The 18,410-nt window shown below is 40.1% G+C and overlaps 1 protein-coding gene across 1 annotated transcript in view; it reads right to left on the bottom strand.

The window, feature by feature from the left end:
- Positions 1–18,410, bottom strand: part of Usf3 (upstream transcription factor family member 3) — a 55,771-nt gene that overhangs the window by 22,965 nt on the left and 14,396 nt on the right. Inside the window, exons 2-5 of the mRNA XM_055625010.1 lie at positions 5,934–6,052; positions 4,264–4,328; positions 3,015–3,043; positions 322–404 (exon numbers count right to left, since the gene is read on the bottom strand). Of these exons, the coding sequence (XP_055480985.1) occupies positions 322–404; positions 3,015–3,043; positions 4,264–4,310 (159 nt within the window). The 5' untranslated portion in view covers positions 4,311–4,328; positions 5,934–6,052. The remainder of the gene's footprint in view (positions 1–321; positions 405–3,014; positions 3,044–4,263; positions 4,329–5,933; positions 6,053–18,410) is intronic.

The following is an 18,410-nucleotide window of genomic DNA, read 5'->3' as shown; positions in this document are numbered from 1 at the left end:
CAAAAGTAATTAAGATGGAGAGCCAGTCGACCAATCAATGACCCCACACCCATGAGGGCATGGGCAGCATAAACTAGAAAATGAAACAAATGAAAAAATGAGGCTATTAACTTGACCCCCCCCCATTAATGACAGGAAACAAATCACCCTAGAAACCAAAATAACTGAGAGCACTGTCTGCTAACAAGCAGCAAAAGAAAATATGGTGGATGCCTACATGTTTCAGAGTGAGGGAGGGGATACTGGAAAGGATAGGAGGACACACCGAGGGACACAGGACACAGGACTGCTTCAGAGCAGGGAGGAGTGGGAGGCACCAACCTGTTTCAGGGCAGGAGAGCATGGGATCAGTTCTCCTATTCTGTTTATTCCAGCATTGATTTTCTTCTTTCTGTGCCTCTCCACTAGAAAGAGGAAAAACAGATTATCAACCCTTATACTACTTGGCCAAAGTGTTCAGAGGAACTGTCCGTAATGAAATCACATACAGAAGAGGAGGGGTCTAAAGGTCAGTGGCAGAACACCTTCCACTGGACCTGGAAAAATAAACTGAACCCTAAACCAATAACCATTATTCACCAAAGATAAGTGACTAAGATTGTATATAAGATTTTTAAGAATGCAATATTTTAAGTCAAATGTTACAAAAATAAATGTATGCATCATTTTTATAAGCACTGTAAAGAAAATCATAAATAACTACACTGAAATGATAAAGAGGGGACTGGAAAGACAGCTTAGTGGTTTAGAGCACTGGCTGTTCCTCCAGAAAACCAGGGTTTGATTCCCAGCACCCACACAGCAGCTCACAACCATCTGTCCCTTCAGTTCAAGGGGATGCAAAGACTTCTGCTTCGCAGGGCACACAACTGCTGCACAGACATGCGTGCAGGCAAACGTCCACATATATTTAAAAAAAAACGATAAAAGATACTGTCAATAAGGTGTTAGTATTAGGCCATCTTTCCATTATAATTCAAATAACTAGTAGAGATTTATTGATAAACAAATTTAGTTTTTAAATTACTTTGTGTGTGCACATGCATGTGCAGCACACACATGGAGGTCAGATGTGACTTTAAAGTCAGTTCTCTCTATCATGTCTGCTCCGGTTATCAAGCTCAGGCTGACCTGCTCAGTGGCAAGCCCCTTCACCTGCTGAGCCATCACAACAGCCCAACTGATAACAAAAGCTGCCTCTTTTTTAGCAAATGAGAACTGTTTTTAAAATTTAAGAACCTTAAAATGCCTACCGTAAGATGACTAGGCCTTCAAGGAATAGAAGCTATTGGTTATATCTTAAAATAGATAAGAAAAGGCATTGGTTTGGTTTATCGTTTCTGGGATATCCCACTTTGGCCACGTAGGATCTTTTCTGTTCTAGAAATAGGGAGTACCAGCTAGCACTAACAATCAACTTAGCACAGCCTAAGATAACCTAGGAAAAGAGAATTTTAAAGAGGAATTATCTAAATCAGGCTGTCCTGTGGTCATATCTGTGGGAGACGGTCTTAACTACAAATTGATGCAGTAAGTCTGTGGTGGGTGCTCCATTCTGTATGCAGAGATCCTAAATGGTGTATGAGAGGAGGAAGGTAGCAGAAAACAAGCAAGAATGTATTTATTGTTTCTTTGCTTTGACCATTAATGTCATGTGACTAGCTGCTTGAGTTCCTGCCTTGAGTTTCTGTCAGTGATGAACATCAACTTGGAATTGTAAAACAATTAAATTTATTCCTCCCCTATGTTGCTTTTGGTCAGGATATTTTATTATGGCAACAGAAATGAATCTAGTATACAAGGCAATTGACAACTTGCTAATTGACAAAATGTTCCAGACTGACATGCTAAAACTCTAAAACAAGTAAGACTACAAAAGAGTTCATTTAGATAATTTCTATAAGATGCTAAAAGTATAAACATGCCTCTTGGGCTGGAGAGATGGCTGAGCAGCTGAGAGCATGTACTACTCTCCCAGAGAACGTGATTCAATCCCTAGCACACACATTAGGTGGTTCACAACCACCTGTAACTCCAGCTCCTAGGGGCTCTAAACCTCTGTGGGCACCTGCGCACACCAACACACATAATTAAAAATAATAAAAATTTAACACATGCACATAATAATAAATTATTCTTGGCTATCTTATATGTCTTTATTTCTAATAAGTGATTGCAAGGCTTTTAAGTATAGTTTACTTTATTAATTTTCTAAAAAATTGTACTCATTGATATCCAAGTGAATTTCAAAGATGATAAACTCATCCCACCAGTGTTCAATGTATCTTTCTGGATAAACTCTCCCCAGAGATCCTTGCCTTATGTCTATCTATAGTTGCAGATGTGGAGTAATAGAAAGTAACTTTAATTTTTTTTCTGGTGCAGAATACAGTCTCTAATTCAAAATAAATACAAATTCAAAATAAATATGCCAAAATGAAAATGGATACACAATTAATATTGTATACTTACCTGGCTTTGGCCTGTACTTCTATCATTAGAGGTAAGATCATATTTTTTTATACATATGTTTTTATGATAGACATCTGTACAACCTAAGACTGCCCACATGCCCTAGGCATAGCGGCATGTAATGCCAGCCCTCAGGAGGCAGAGACAGGTGGCTGTCTGTGAATTCCAGCCAGCCAGAGCCACACAGAGAGACTGTCTCAGAAGGAAGACTGCCACATGCTAACAGCCCACTGCTCAGCTTCCTCAGGGAGCTGCCCTCTGGAAAGTGTGCAGACATAACCCTTATTCTCCTGATGTCCTGGGTGAAACCCCTTCCAACAATATCCCCCCCAAATATTCTAATTTCATAACAAATCCAAAATAGGCTATAAATTGGATGTTATACAGTCAGCTCTATGAGGCTCTGGAATATTTTATCAATAAGAACAATAAATTTGCCCTTTCTAAAATATAACAAATAATTCCATGTTTACAACATAAAAACTTATTATAATCAACCATGGCATAACTGATCCCAGTAAAGTTCGAGTTGCTGCACATACCTGCATTGTGTGTCTCCCGGTTCTTCTTTCTGAAATGGAAAGTGCACAGACAGATGACAGGAAGATAACAAAAAAAGCATTTTTTAGTTTCATAACCATGAAAACAAATTTTATAAAACCGTATTTATTGCATCAATAAAAAACCACCTGAAGAAAAAATATTTAGTGTATATTATAGTAAGAAAAGTTTAATGCAGATCTTCCTTCTTTCCTTCCTTTCTTCGTTCCTTTGTTCCTTCCTTCCTTCCTTTTTCCGAGGCAGGGTTTTTCTTTGTAGCCTTGGCTTTCCTGGACTCTCTTTATAGAGCAGGCTGACCTCGAACTCAGAGATCTGCATGCCTCTGCCTCCCTGAGTGCTGAATTACAAGCATGCACCACTATGCCTGGCTCAGATACTTTCAGAAAATTTTAATAGACATAATTTTGAAAGGTAAGAACAATTCTTTACTGATACCCAGAAATCACACACTAAGAATAGAGTCAATCACAGAAAATCTTCACTATTTGAAAATGTAATTCAAGTGCGGATGTGCAGGGGAGGTGCTGGGAGCTGCAGCAGGAGTGAGTAGGAGAGAGGAGCAACAGCACAGGGCAGCCTTGCCATTCCAGTCAAGGGAAATGTGGTGGTGGCAACATTTACAGTATCAGCCGCTTCCAAGTCATCTTTTCCATCTGTGTACTCAGGTTGTCCAAACTCTTACATTTTCTTAAAATTTCTACTAAAGACATTGACTTTCCCATTTTGCATAATTACCTAACACATTAGCTTTCACCAAGAGCTATTTGGTGAAAGAGAATATAGTAGTTTTAACGTTATCAAAAGCAGTGGCCACACAATTCTAGTCAGACATTGCCTAAAGTGCTAGAAACTCAGAAGAGGCTGTGAGAAAATGAAAGTAACGCTATATATATTGTCACTAATGGATTATAATGTTACAATAAGTACAATCTAAACGTTTCAGGATCTACAAAAGGAATACAGCATGCCAGTGAAAATGTCCTAGAAAACAAATGTGTAACACAGATTTGATATGTTTTAACTACTTATGACCATTCTTACTTGTCACCCTTCTGAGGTAAATTTTAACCATGTGAATCTCTTAGTAAATCTATTTCCATCCACCCATACATAGTTCTGAAGATTAATCATTTTCTAGAACACAAATGCAAGTTCATTAAGGACTGTTTAGCAAACTAATTCTGCTTCCTACCCATCTACATGATATTATTTGGGGCTGTGGATACATACCTGTGTTGCTTTTTTGTAGGTGTCTCATGCTCTGTCATTTCTGGCATGGTGACAGTGATAGGAACCTACAAAGGGATTAAAAAAACCATATCAAAACAGATACACCAAGAGGTTTACTCATTCTGGAGTTTGAAGAAATCAAATGGCAATTCGATTTTAATACCAAAATGCTACATACAAATTAACACAGAAAAACACTCCTGTGGGTATTGTGGGTGAAAACAGGAATAAGGAAATAGGATGCAAGCTTGAACTCTCAGCACTCAGAAGGTTGATACCCGGAGGATCGTGAGGGTAGAGCCTGTCTGGGCTGCATCGTCAGTATCAGACTAGCCTGGGCTTCAGAGTAACATCTCACTGGGAAAGCTGGGAAAGGGCTTGGCCAGCATGAACTGTGAGGATACATGGCCAGACCACCCTCCAGAAACAATGAAGGACACATACTATTTTAAGTAGCAGATGTAAAACATGGTGAGGCTTTCTTCAGCTTCAAAGTGCCAGAAGTCTCATGTTATCAATGGAGACCCACTAAAATGTGGGTATGAAAACCTTATCAAAATTTAAAATATGAAGACAATGGATTTTCCTTTCTTCCTTCATTCTTTTTCTCTTTCCCCTCTCTCTATTGAGTTCAGAGATGGCCTCAAAAACTTGTAATTTCCATGCCTCAGCTTCCTGAGTGTTGGGATTATAGGCATACACAACTACTTGGCTATAAACAGATGTCCTATAGGGAGACATACACACAAATGGGGAATTCCCAGAGGCAGAAACATTAATATGTGAAGTGCAGTTATACAAGGTCAGCAAGACTACTGGTGATTTCCTTCTCCTCTGTGATTTTCCAGAGTTTGATAATGAAACTGTTAATGATTAACTTCCAGGAATCGCAAAAGCCTTCCAAAAGAGGCCACCAAGCTAGAGTACCTGTTGGGCTGGCTACAAGGGAGAAGGTACATATATGACTTCCCTTTTTCTTCTGGGAAGGGAAAAGGGGTACTAAGTATAGAGGTGAATTCTGAAAGCATGAATTTAAAATATGGCTGTGCCACTTTCTAGTTGTTTGGTCATGAGCAGATTCTAACCCCTTCTGAACCTCAGTTCTACATAATGGGGTTGTTTTGAGAAGGGACTAAAATAATGCAAGGAAGGTAAATCACTGTGGTGCTTGGAAGCAATCAGGATTCAGGGAATGTTAGCACTGAATATTTACAAGATATTTTAGAATAAGTACTAGCCCTAAAAAGGAGGGCGTCAGGAGGATAAACACAGGAGAGGGACTGATACGGCCTGTGGAGAATATGTAGTCAAAACTCATCTCCAGGGCTAGCAAGATGGCTCAGTGAGTAAAAGTGTTTGCAACCAAGACTGATGATCTTAGTTCCTTACAGAAGAAACAGGAACTGACTCCTGCAAGTTGTTTTCTGACCTTCACACATGCCATATGACAGTCCACACACGCATGCATGCGCACACATGCACACATACACATCCAACTATTATGTTTTTCAAAAATAACTCACTTCAGCAGCACTGTTCCTGCACTTCCTTCTCCTTACAATTGGTGAAGCTTCCTAAGGCCTGAAGAACCACTCCAGTGGATAACCAAGGAACAGTAATTCGGGATAAGCCAGCAAGCAAGCACACAAGCAACCCAGCTCCTTTCTCACCCAAGGAGTTTGCAGAGTTTCTTCACTTTGGATTCCTGGCTTCCAATACCTCCTCTTTCTGATTCAAATTTATCATCCTCTGCCAGAAGATGGTCTCTATAGGTTATATTTTCTTCTTACTACAAAAAAGAAAAACCAATGAGTATTCATAGCTACCAGGTATCCATGAGATGACGCTGGCAGCTGACAGCAGGCAGGCAAGTTTTAGAGACATGAAGAGAATCCTGACCTTTCCCCACCACTGGAGGACAAGCAGATACAACTATTCTCAAAAGCCTTTTTTTCAATGGGTAACCCATATTCTACCCCCTAAAAGGGGATCTTATAGGCCAGGGAGAGCATACAGACATGCTCTCTTCAATTCTGTATGCTCATGGTCCCTTGGGCCTTCATTGCCCACAGATCTCATAACATAGGGTCTAAGATTAAGACCCACCCTCAATTCTAAAAGTGTCTTTTCTTCTATTTCCTATTTTCCTTATTTAAAATTTTATTTCTCTCTACATGTGTCTGTATGAGAACTGTGTGGTGTGTGTTCACATGTGTGTGCATGAAGACATTCATGTGTGAATGCAGATGCAGGAGGTGATGCCAGTTCTTTTGGTTGCCCTCTATTTCACTCTTTTTGAGGCAACGACTCTCATTTGAACTCAGAGTTTGCGGTCAATATGCCTAGTCTTCACAGCTAGGCTGTTCTGGAAGCCACCCTCAGAGGCTGGAATTACAGGTGAGCCGCCATGCCCATCCAATATTTGTGAATTTGGGGGATCCTCACTCTGGTCTTCCCACAGCAAAGGCTTTAGGTGTGCCCCAGCTCTCTGACCCCTTCTTTTTTGTAGAAGTGACTGACAACTTGTTCAGAGCTAAGAAGGCAGGCTGAAGATGTGTGGCCTGTGTGTGCAACAAAAAACACACTTTACAGCCTCCTGCCAGACCTACAAGTGAGAAGGGGTAGGAGGGCCTAGGGTTGTAAATCTTCTTGGGTGACATCCCTTTCTCCTTTCTTTTCTTCTTTCTCTGTGCTCAGAAAGCCTGAGAAACTCAGCTCTATTTTAGAATAATGTTTCCTAAGTATGCATAAAGGACTATCTAGAAGGTACCAGTACTTTCTGTCTGTGGGTTTCACGTCTATGAGTCCATAGGTGAAAGAAAACATGTGGGATTTATGTTTCTGAGCCTAGGTTACCTTACTTAAAATAATGTTTTTCAGTTCCACTGATTTCCTGCACATTTCATAACTTAAATTTTTCTTTATAATTGAATAAAATTCTATCATGTACATTACATCACCCATTCATCTGCTGATGGGCATCTAGGCTGACTCTATTTCCTTGCTACTATGAAGAGAGCAACAATAAATATGGATGGTCAGGTATCTCTACAATAGCAGATATAACCATTTGGGTATATGCCCAGGAATGGTATATATCAAGAGTGGGTCATACACATATGGAAATTTTATTTTTAGTTAGTTTTTTTTCCCTTGTGTGTGCCATGCATGCACTCCTATATGTGTGGTGTGTGGGGGAGGGGGGTGTGGGTGTGGTGTACACATATGAGTGTTTAAGTGCACCCACTTGTGGAGGCCACAGAAAGACATCTGGTAACTTCCTCTATCACTCTCCACTTTACTGCCCAATTCAAAGCTTTCTATCTTGTCTTCTTATACTATAATAAATAAGAGTGAAGAAAGTAGTCACTCTTTTGCTGTTCCTAATTTTAACAAAAATGCTATTTAAGGGAGTGTAAACTATTATAGCCACTGTAAAAATCAACGTGGAGGCTTCTCAAAAAACCTACATCTAGGGCTTGGGAAGTGGCTCAGTGGGCAAAGTGCTTGCTGTGTAAACATAAGATTCTCAGCACCCACATAAAAAAAGCTAGGTATGGCAGCACATGCCTGTGACCTCAGCCACAACGGATGGAGACAGTTGGATCCCAGAGGCTCCCTGGTCAGCGAGTTCAGTTGATACAATAAGCTCCAAGTTCAGCAAGAGACCTCTCCTTTAAAAATTAAATAAAGCCAAGGGCATGGAGAAAGATACTCAAAGTCAACCTCAGTTCTTCATATGTGTATGCATAGTGTACATGTTCACACATGCACATACATAAACCTATATATAGACATACCTACATATACACACACACATACATACATACATACGATACGTATGTACACATACTCACAAAAAGATCTAAAAGGAATATAGATTAAAAAGAGAAAAGTTAAATTATTCCCATTTGCCCTGCAGACTATCAATGTAGATGCTGAGACTTATGGGCAACCTTTGGGCAGAGTGCAGGGAATCTTAGGAAAGAAGTGGGAAACAGTAAGATCTGGAGAGGACAGGAACTCCACAAGGAGAGCAACAGAACCAAAAAATCTGAGCACAGGGGTCTTTCCTGAGACTGATACTCCAACCAAGGAACATGCATGGAGATAACCTAAGACCCCTGCACAGATGTAGCCCATGGCAGTTCAGTATCCAAGTGGGTTCCATTGTAATAGGAACAGGGACTGTCTCTGACATGAACTGATTGGCCTGCTCTTTAATTACTCCCCTCCCCCTGAGGGGGAAGCAGCATTACCAGGCCACAGAAGAAGACAATGCAGCCACTCCTGATGAGACCTAATAGACTAGGATCAGAAGGAAGGAAAAGAAGTCCTCCCTTATCAGTGGACTTGGGGAGGGGCATGCATGCAGAGGTGGAGGAAGGAAGGGATTAGGACAGGAGGAGGGAGGGAACCACAGGGGATACAAAGTGAATAAAGTGTAATTAATAAAGAAAAAAAATTCCCATTTGTAGATGACATGCTTCTATACTTTAAAAAACCCCATGGTTTTTTAAAGCGCGCGCGCGCACACACACACACACGCGCACGCGCACACACACACACAATCTAGACCTGACAAAAATCTTTGTTTTGATGGCACATGGATGTAGTCACAGCACTGAGGAAGATCATGAATTCCAGGTCAGCCAGGGCTACATGGTGAGCTCCTGACAGGGATAGAAGCGAGGGCCCAGAGGTTGGTGGACAGACACTGAACCTCCAGGCCACTGAGTTAGCTGAGCTGTCTGAGTAGCAGGGCTCAGAGGTATTCCTGTCTCTTTCCCCTCAGCACTGGAATTACAGGTATGTGCTCCATGCCTAGCTTTTACATGAAGGCTGGTGATGTGAACTTGGATTCTCAGCTTGCACAGCGTGTACTTTACTGACTGAGCCATCCAAAATTTACACTGCTGATGTTGAAAAAATAACCAGAATAAAGGACTACAGTATCATAAATCTTTGTTTACTTAACAAACAAACTACTAATGAATGGCTTTTCTTCTCTTCTTGGCACTGGGGTTTAAATGTCTCAGGGCCTTAGACCACTGAGTCACATACCCAGTTCAAATGGCATTTTTAATACAATATTTATATGACTAAATAAACATACTCCTTAAAATAGTTAAAGTGCCATGAATTTTTAAAGGTAAATGCTAAAATATTGTATTAATAATCTATGAGTTATTATATCTGTGCAGAAAAAAAAACAGAGTCAGGCCCAGTGATGGTCTTCAGATCTCCTTCATCAAATCGGACTTTCTATGACCCTTTTCCCTTGAGGTAAAACTCACACACAAATTGCAAACATCTTAAGCACACGATTCAGTGAGCTTTGACAGGTGAACATACTGCTATGACCCAATCCTCCTCAAACTACAGACATTACCAGCAGGCAATGTTATTTCTTGGCCTTCCCTAGTCAACCCTTTCCCAATTTTACAGCTAATTATTTTCCTGTTTCTTCCACTGGACTTATAGAGATGTATTAGCTGGAACTCGCTTGTGGCACGCTTGCACTCAGTTTAATGTAAATGTGTATACTTTCTTCCAGGAGTCTGCTCCTTTTTAGTACTAAGTATGAACCTATAACTGTGTATGAAATTTATAACATTGGCTGTTTATCCATTTTTTCTATTGATCAATTGCCATTTTGTCCTCTAAGTGCTACTGGCACAAATTAAAAACACCATAAGGACAGACAGTCACTAAAAGTTTGCTGAGCATTTTGCGCTGGTTGCTGGCATCTGGGCAGTTTTCTAAGTAGTAAATGACATATTACTTCTATGAGGGATTTTTTTTTTTTTTCCTAAAAGGCCCAGATACACTGTGGACAATGGAAGGCTACATCTGCATAGTTTCATCTAGCTTAGCATTTGGACTCATCCCTCCTGCCTGAGGGCTCTAGGATCTTCCTGTCTTCTTGGTGCCCAAAGCAGGTTCCTCTTCACAAATAAATTGCACTGTGTGAAATCCTGGATCTGTTTATCATTTTCCCTTGGCCTGTCAGTCCCAGAACTTGCTCCCTTTGGTGGCCAGTTTTCACAAACCAGGTTTCCTGAAACAACTAATGGTCTTGGAGTTTCTTTTCCGGGTGATAAAAATGTTGTAAAGTTGACTATGATGATGATGATACAACTTTGCAAACAAACTAAAACCACATGGAGCAGACACTAAGTGACTGGACACAAAATACAAACGCACCTCAGTCATCTTTTTCTTTCTTTTCTCTCTCTCTCTGTTTTCAACAGTCTTATCAAGCACAGATTGGCATCAAAACTTATTTTATAACCCATTCTGGTCTTGATCTGATGCCTCTGTCTCAGCCTCCCAAGTGCTAGGATTACAGGTATGAGCTAACACCTCAGGCCAGGAAACTTAGAAAGCAAAAGCAGCACAGAAGCAACCTGAATTTACTGTTTTCATACAACAAAATATTCAAACCACTTGCTTCAAATGTGTTAGAATCTTAAGCTGGGTGGTGGTGGTCCACACCTTCAATCCCAGCACTTGGGAGGCAGAGGCAAGTAGTCTCTGTGAGTTTGAGGGCAGCCTGGTCTACAAAGTGAGTCCAGGACAGCCAGGGCTACACAGAGAAACCCTGTCTTGAAAAACAAACAAACAAACAAACAAACAAACAAACAAACAAAAAGTGTTAGAATGTTAAACTGAAATTCTAGTACTGACATAGTTTAAAAGGAAAAAGTAGGAAGGTAAAGAAAGCCGAAGAGTCCAGTTTCAAAGCTACAGCAATCAAAATGGAATGGTATCAACATGCAGATTAATGACACAGAGTTAAGAGCACAGAAACAAACCTTTACATTAGAGACCAACTGGCTCTGACAAGGAAGCCAGAACCATTCAAGGAGGGAAAAAACAGATTTTTTTTCTTTTTCTTTTCTTTTTTTAACAAAAAAAGTTGGAGCACCTGGATAATCACATGCAAAATGAGGGCTGGAGAGGTAACTCAACAGTTAAGGACACTTAATGCTCTTGCAGAGGACCCTACTTCAGTTCCTAGCACCCACTGAAGGCAGTCCATGGGTGTAACTAACTCCATATGACATGCTCTTATGGCCTCAGTGGGTACTATACATATATGCACACGGTTACAGATACATACATATACATGTAATTTAAAATAAATATTTAAACATCTAATTCAATGTAACAACACTTACAAAATTAGATATAAGAGCAAAAACACAAGTAATAAAAAAAATAAAACGAACTTCATTGAAAGTAAGAACTTTTGTGCTTCAAATGATAGCATAAAGTGAAATGGGGTGATGAGGTGGCACAGTGGCCAAATATGCTTGCCTCCAGATTTGACAGCCTGACTCCTACCCCAGAATCCACATGATGGAAGAAAAGAAATGACTCCTGCAAGCTATCCTCAGACCTTCACATGCATGCCTCCTAATTAAAAAAAAAAAAAAAAATTGCAATAAAAAAATGAAGCTTCTAGGTATAGTGGTACATACCTATCATTCCAACATTAGAGAGGTAGAAATAGCAGGAGGATAAAGAGTTAAAAGCCAAATGGGTGGGTCTACCCTGTCCAATAAAAAGAAAGAAAAGGAAAAAAAGTGGGGGGAGAGGATGGCTCAGCAGATGAAAGTGTTCATCACTAAGTTGACCACTCATGTTCTGAGTTTGATCCCTAGGACCCACCTGAAAGGACAGACCCATCTCCCATAAGCTGTCCTTTTTTTTTTTTTTTTTTTTTTCTTTCTTTCTTTCTTTTGGGGGATGACCCTGTTGTCAGACCCACACCCATGGCAGCAGGGTCATCCCCCCCCAAAAAAAAAGTAAATAAATAAATAAGAAGGTGAGGAGGAGAGGAGAGAAAAAGAGAAGAAAGGACAGTAGAGGGAAGAGAAGAGAAAGGAAGAAAAAGTGAGTCACACATGCCTGTTAGCTAACACTAGACAGGAAGAAGACTGGTATATGTTTGAGGCCAGTCTGGCTAGTAAACTAAGGTTGACCTAGGATAAATCCTGTCTCAACAAACACAACAGTTTCAGGGTATCCAATGCCCTCCTCTGGTCTCTGTGGCCACTACACATACAGTGCACATGCAAGCAAAACACTCATACACACAGAATACAAATAAATCTTTAAAATAAGTAAGCTTTCAATCCAGCACTCAGGAGGCAGAGGCGGGTGGATCTCTGTGAGTTTGAGGCCAGCTTGGTATACATAGCAAGTTCTAGGACAGCCAGGGCTACACAGAGAGACCCTGCCTTGAAATAGGTAGGTAGGTAGATAGGTAGGTAGGTAGGTAGGTAGATAGATAGATAGATAGATAGATAGATAGATAGATAGATAGATATGAATAAAGTATAAAAAAGGCTATGAAACCTTACTTAAAGACAATGTTTTCAGCCTCTAATATTTAATTCTGGCTTCTATTGTTTAGTGCATTCTAAAATGTTTTATAATTTAAATGTTTTATGGAATGATTACACATACAGTTTTTAAAAACTGTCTCTTTAAGATTTTATTAGTATATATCAACTGTATGAAGTAACAGGCTTCACCATGATATTTCACACATGCTCATAATGTACTTTAGTCATATTAATTCCCTACTACCCCCTCCTGTGCTTTCTCTTGCCTTCCCTGTCCTCTTACTCTTCCGAAGTATAAACCTCCTAAGTCACAATGACTTTAACCTTCTAGACAAGTGTGACTCATGGAAATTATGCTACAATTAAACTTAAATCTCAGGCTTAGATCAAGTTTTCTGCTTTATAACAACAAAAGGAGCTCTACTTACCTTGATCACCTTGTTCTACTAGTTTTTCCTTACACTAAATGTATATGCCTAGGAAACAAAGAAATACTATTCTCTACTGCATCTCTCAACAAGTACCGTGGATCCTTCTGGAAGTTTTCTTTCTTTATGCGTCTAGTCTTTCACAAATGGTAGTGCACAAGCACTTCTTTACATTGAGCACAAAGCATTTCTCCATTTCACTGAACACTCAAAGCTGCACTACAACAGTTCTAAGCCCACAGACACCTGCTGTCATTCACCATCCTACTTAATGCTTTGGCCAACTTTGCCCTCTGTGTTTATTTGCAGCTGTTTTCTCCAGCATTTTGGGTTAAAAACCTCTTTTCCTGAAATGTCCTCTGTTGGGGGTTGTTCTAATGCTGGCCCTCAAGATCTGGTTACACATATCCTTGTTATGTAAACTTGCCTAAGACATACCTGATTGGTTGATTAAACAGCCTATACCTGTGCAGGGCAGAACAAGGTAGATATGGCTAAGGTTCCCAGGCTTTTGGGTTCAAAAGAGAATCATGGGAAACAGACATATGGGAAGAGAGGAGGAAGGAGGATGCCACGATGGGTTAGTGTGGAGAAGGAACCACATAGGACTAGTGAAAGAACTCCAATGATGGCTTGGAAAGGCCCAGATAAAGAATAAAACCAAGTACCATGGGATTATGGATGAAAGGTAGTCCAGATGAGGATGATTAAGGCAATGGCACTGGATGGGGGCTGGAAGATGGATGGTGAAGCTATTAAGATAATGTAAGTGAAATATCTGCCCAGCCCAAGATAAATGAGGCAATTATAAATCTAACAGGTGTCTGTGTCTTATTTGAGATAATGGGTTAAATAAATACCGCTGTGATAATCATAGGGCAAATAATAAACATCACATAGCCCAACATTTTTTTTTTTAATTTACAACAGCTCTTACTAGTTCCACATGGTTTAACTCATTTAATCTAGAAATTGTTAGATATAGGCTCATGTATTGCTTAATGACCAGGACACATTCTGGCCTTAAAGGACTTAAGTGACTTTGCCATGGGGCAAATACCATCAAGTATATTATGCAAACTAACAAGGCTCCATCTTCCTTGGGTGATATCTCTGGCCAAAATACTGTTATGTAGAGCACAGCCTTTCTGTGTGTCCTGCAGGTACAGAGCAGTGGTGCTTGTCACACCAAGGAGGACCGTTCATCTATACCTGCTTCCAGCAGCTGCTTTCTCTACCAGAGGGGACATAAAGACCTGTTGATGTGTCACGCTGTTTTCTGTTTCATGTAACTGCTGTCTGTCTGAAGTCCCGATTTTCTCTGCCCTTAAAGAGATCTTGCATCTTTCAACAGTGTCTGTTGGCCCTTTCCCATCAATCACATCACCATCATGTTTAGTGCTAATGTCAGAGCTGAGCTGCTATGACACATGTTACAAGAACGTGGAATAATAAACTCCTGCCCCCAGACTAGAACTGTCTTTCATGGTAAATCTCAGCCAACCTGTGTCTGGAAAATGGAAATAAACCAAAAGTATAATTTCCTACATACAATTTTAAACTTTGCTTTTTTTATTTTTTTTTAATTTTAAACTACACAAGGCAGTTCTTAGCCTAAAAACTATTTTCAAAGCTTAAAAAAATGTATAAAGTTTAAGAGAAACTTTCTTTGCTACACAGCTCCACTCTTCAGGAATAACCACTGTAAACAGTATGACATACTATAGCTTTTCTTTTCTTGTCACTGTAAACTACAAATACTTTTAACATAAAACTTACTTCGTAACTAAAAAAGAACTCAAAGGATTCTTTAAAAATTCAATTGCAGAGCATTCTCCCTTCGGGAAGGATGAGGTTCCCAGGGACCTGCACTGCTTTCTCCTGGTTTTAGTTAACAGCTGATAATGACATTCTTACGGCCAGAAGGTGGATGCACACTGGATGGAAAGGCCTTCAGTATTCGCCTAAGCATCTCTTCCAGGTGTGGAGCCTCTTCAGCTCCCTGGCTGCCCTGCCCAGCCCTAAGTGTGAATAGTTCTTGGCGTATATAAATGACAGAGGAGACTGTTTTTTTTTTGTTGTTGTTGTTTTTTAATTTCTCCTAAGGGCTTGATGTTAACACTAAGTAGAGTCTGACCTGACTCCTAGAGCAGCACACTGCTGTAACACTCACAGAGTGTTTGCAGAATCTCTCCATTGTTTTCATGCTCGTCATGACCTGAAGGAAATGTCTTAGCACGAGTATTGTGTCAGGTGTTTTTAACTTGATCATGGTCAGCTCTGAGGTGCAACTTTCTCTTCCCTTGATGCATACACCTGTGGCCACTCTGGGGCGTGTAGCCTTAATCATGCTGTTGAACTGTTGTGGCACAAGTTTCAAATAACGTTTATTAATAGGACCTATAGAGATACCACCACTTTGTTCCTAATGTCTGCAAATAAATGCAATATGGGACCTGTGTACTTAGCGTAAGATGGGAGAAGATTAAAAGATTTGTCTTTAAAAAATTTTTTTCAATTGTTAGAGCTGGGCGCAGTGGCACATGCCTGTAATTTCAGCACTAAGGGAGGCAGAGGCAAACGGATCTCTGTTAGTTCAAGGCCAGCCTGGTCTACAAATTGAGTCTAGGGCAGCAAAGACTACACAGAAAAACCTTGTCTTGGAAAAAACAAAACAAAAACAATACTAAATAAAATAAATAAATAAATAAATAGTTCAGTTGCACAAATACTGTCTGATCCTTGCAAAATTTTAAATAAGACAGCTATCTCATGAAGTGCCAATGCCCCTCTACTTTTAACACCTGCTGGAATCAATTCCAGACATTTCCCCACGTATGTACAAGCAATTATCTGTGTGCACATTAGTAGCTGTCACACTGAAAGAGGAGGCCTCATCAAATTCAAGCAATAGGGTCAGATATGACGGTGCATGCCTTTAATCCCACCACACAGGAATCAAAGGTGGGCAAAAGAAGAGACCACATAAAATTCAAGCAATAAGTCCAGAGATGGAGGTGCATGCCTTTAATCCCAGCACACAGGAGCCAGAAGTGGACGGATCCTTTTAGCTTGAGGTCAGTGTGGCCTACACAGTGAGTTCCAGGTCAGAGCTACATAGTAAGACCATGTCTCAAAGAGGGAAAAGAAAATTCAAGTAGTTCAAATCTCCTTACTGATCATAATTATACGATAGTAATCTTCAGAAGATCTGAGTGCAGCTCCCTTGATGTGGGTACCACTCAGTTCCTCACTCTCTCCCCCTCCACCTCTGGTCTCCCAGCACCAGTCCTTTCTGCTGAGACAGCCTTGTCCCTGCCAGGAGAGCTTACCGCCTGGAGCCTAGGCCAGCTCCCTCTTGATCAACTCACAAGTGGTCCACAGAAACACATTATCTCCCCTTTGATGCAGCAACTCCAAGAATTTCACCCTACAGGTATATTCACATGTGCACAAACAACAACAATAACAACAATAAAACCCCACACATTTATTCAAGCATATTCACTACAGTGCCCTTTGAATTAATTTTGAGAAGAAAATACCTGAAAGGCTCTTCAAAAAGGCACTGATTAAATGCCATAGTATTATGCTGAACCATCTGAAACTTTTTTCTGGAGTACTGGCAATGAAACCCAGGGCCTTACACATACTAGGCAAGGGCTCTACACTAAGTGATATCCCTAAGCCCTGTTTCTGCTTTCAAATAGTTCAACCTAATATTTCCACCATGTAACACAATGACTGTGCAATAGTATTTACCTATCTATTGAGAGAGCTAGATGGTGTCCCCACTCAAGGCATATGTTGAAGTCCTAGAAGTAGGGCTCTGGCAAGCACAGTGGTACACACCTTAAATCCCAGCATTCATGAGGCAGATGCAGGGGGATCTCTGTGTCAGGTTAGCCAGGGCTACAGAGTGGAGACATTGTCTCAAAAATCAAAACAAACAAACAAACAGAAAAAAGGAGGGAAGAAAGGAAAAAAGGAAGGAAAGTAGGGGACCCTTTAAAAGGTTAAAATAGCCTCTGAGTGTACTGTAATCCACATGGCTGGTGCCATTTTTATGAGGACATTAGGAAACAGACACTGCAGACACTGTTACAAAGACAGAAAACAGCCCAGCTTGCAAGCTAAGCATTAGAAACCCACTCTGCCAACACTTGGAATGGTAGACTGCTAGCCTAGAGCTGTGAGAAAACAATTCCTGTTATTTAAGCCCCATTGGCAATGGTACTTTGTTATAGTCGTCCAAGAAAACTAACATTACTATATAAAAAACTGTTTCAAAGTGTGTATAAAACGTCTATCTGTAGGATGGGAAGAACATACACACCTTTATAAATGCATGTAATACTTCCTGAAGGACAGAACAAGAATTACTGAATAACACACATGCTGAATAACACACTGTTGTAATTGTTTTAACAAAATATATTTCTACTCTAAAATACAGATCAATTTCAATACATTCTTTCAAGGTTCAATTCTGGCCTCAGTCTATAATGTTTTATGTAACACTGTCATTGTTAAAAGGAAATGGGGATGTGGCTCAGCAGTACACAGTTAACAGGTACAAGGCCCTGGGTTCACTCTAACATGAATAAGTAACAATAAATAAAACAAGAACACATCAAAAATAAGCAAATAGATAATAGATAGGTAAAATACTCCTAATATCTCCTATATTCTCCCATAGACCAACCCCTTCCCCCCAGAATTAAAGCAGTCACCAGTATCTAACCCATCCTATATTGTCCCATTGGACATCAATTTGGCATAAGGTTTTCTGGGCTTTCTATAGGATTATCTACATTAATTCACATGGAAATTTTTGTATGAATGAAACCATGGTATGTTTGAAGCAGCTTTTACATTGAAATGTGTGATGGACACCATGTCTTTCCAGATGTCCATCACACATTTACTTCAAATAGCTAAACACTTACCTTTTTCTTTTAAATAGATAAATTATCCACCAACCTCCTTTTCCTACTGAAAATTATCCTGGAAAAAAATGCTTAAATACCTTGTGGTGGTGTGAATAAATAATGTTATCCACAGGCTCACATATTTGAACATTTATTTCCAGTTGATGATGCTGTTGGGGAAGTCAAGGAACCTTTAGGAGGTAAAGTCTTGCTGAAGGAAATACATCATTAGGGATGGGCCTTGAGAGTTTTCTGCTTTGCCCAGGCTCCCACGCACTGCTTCCTGTGATCCCTCAGTTTCCTATTCCTACTGCCTGCTACCATGCCTCAGTCACCATCAGGGAATCTCCTTCTTGAACTGTAAGCCAAAATAAACTGTCCCCTTCAAGTTGCTTTAGCCAAGGTACTGTATCATAGAAACAAAAATTAAC

Source organism: Psammomys obesus, unplaced genomic scaffold (genome assembly GCF_907164565.1).
Source record: "Psammomys obesus unplaced genomic scaffold, mPsaObe1.curated_primary_1811, whole genome shotgun sequence".
NCBI classification, from domain to species: domain Eukaryota; kingdom Metazoa; phylum Chordata; class Mammalia; order Rodentia; family Muridae; genus Psammomys; species Psammomys obesus.
This window is presented reverse-complemented; position numbering and strand designations above follow the sequence as displayed.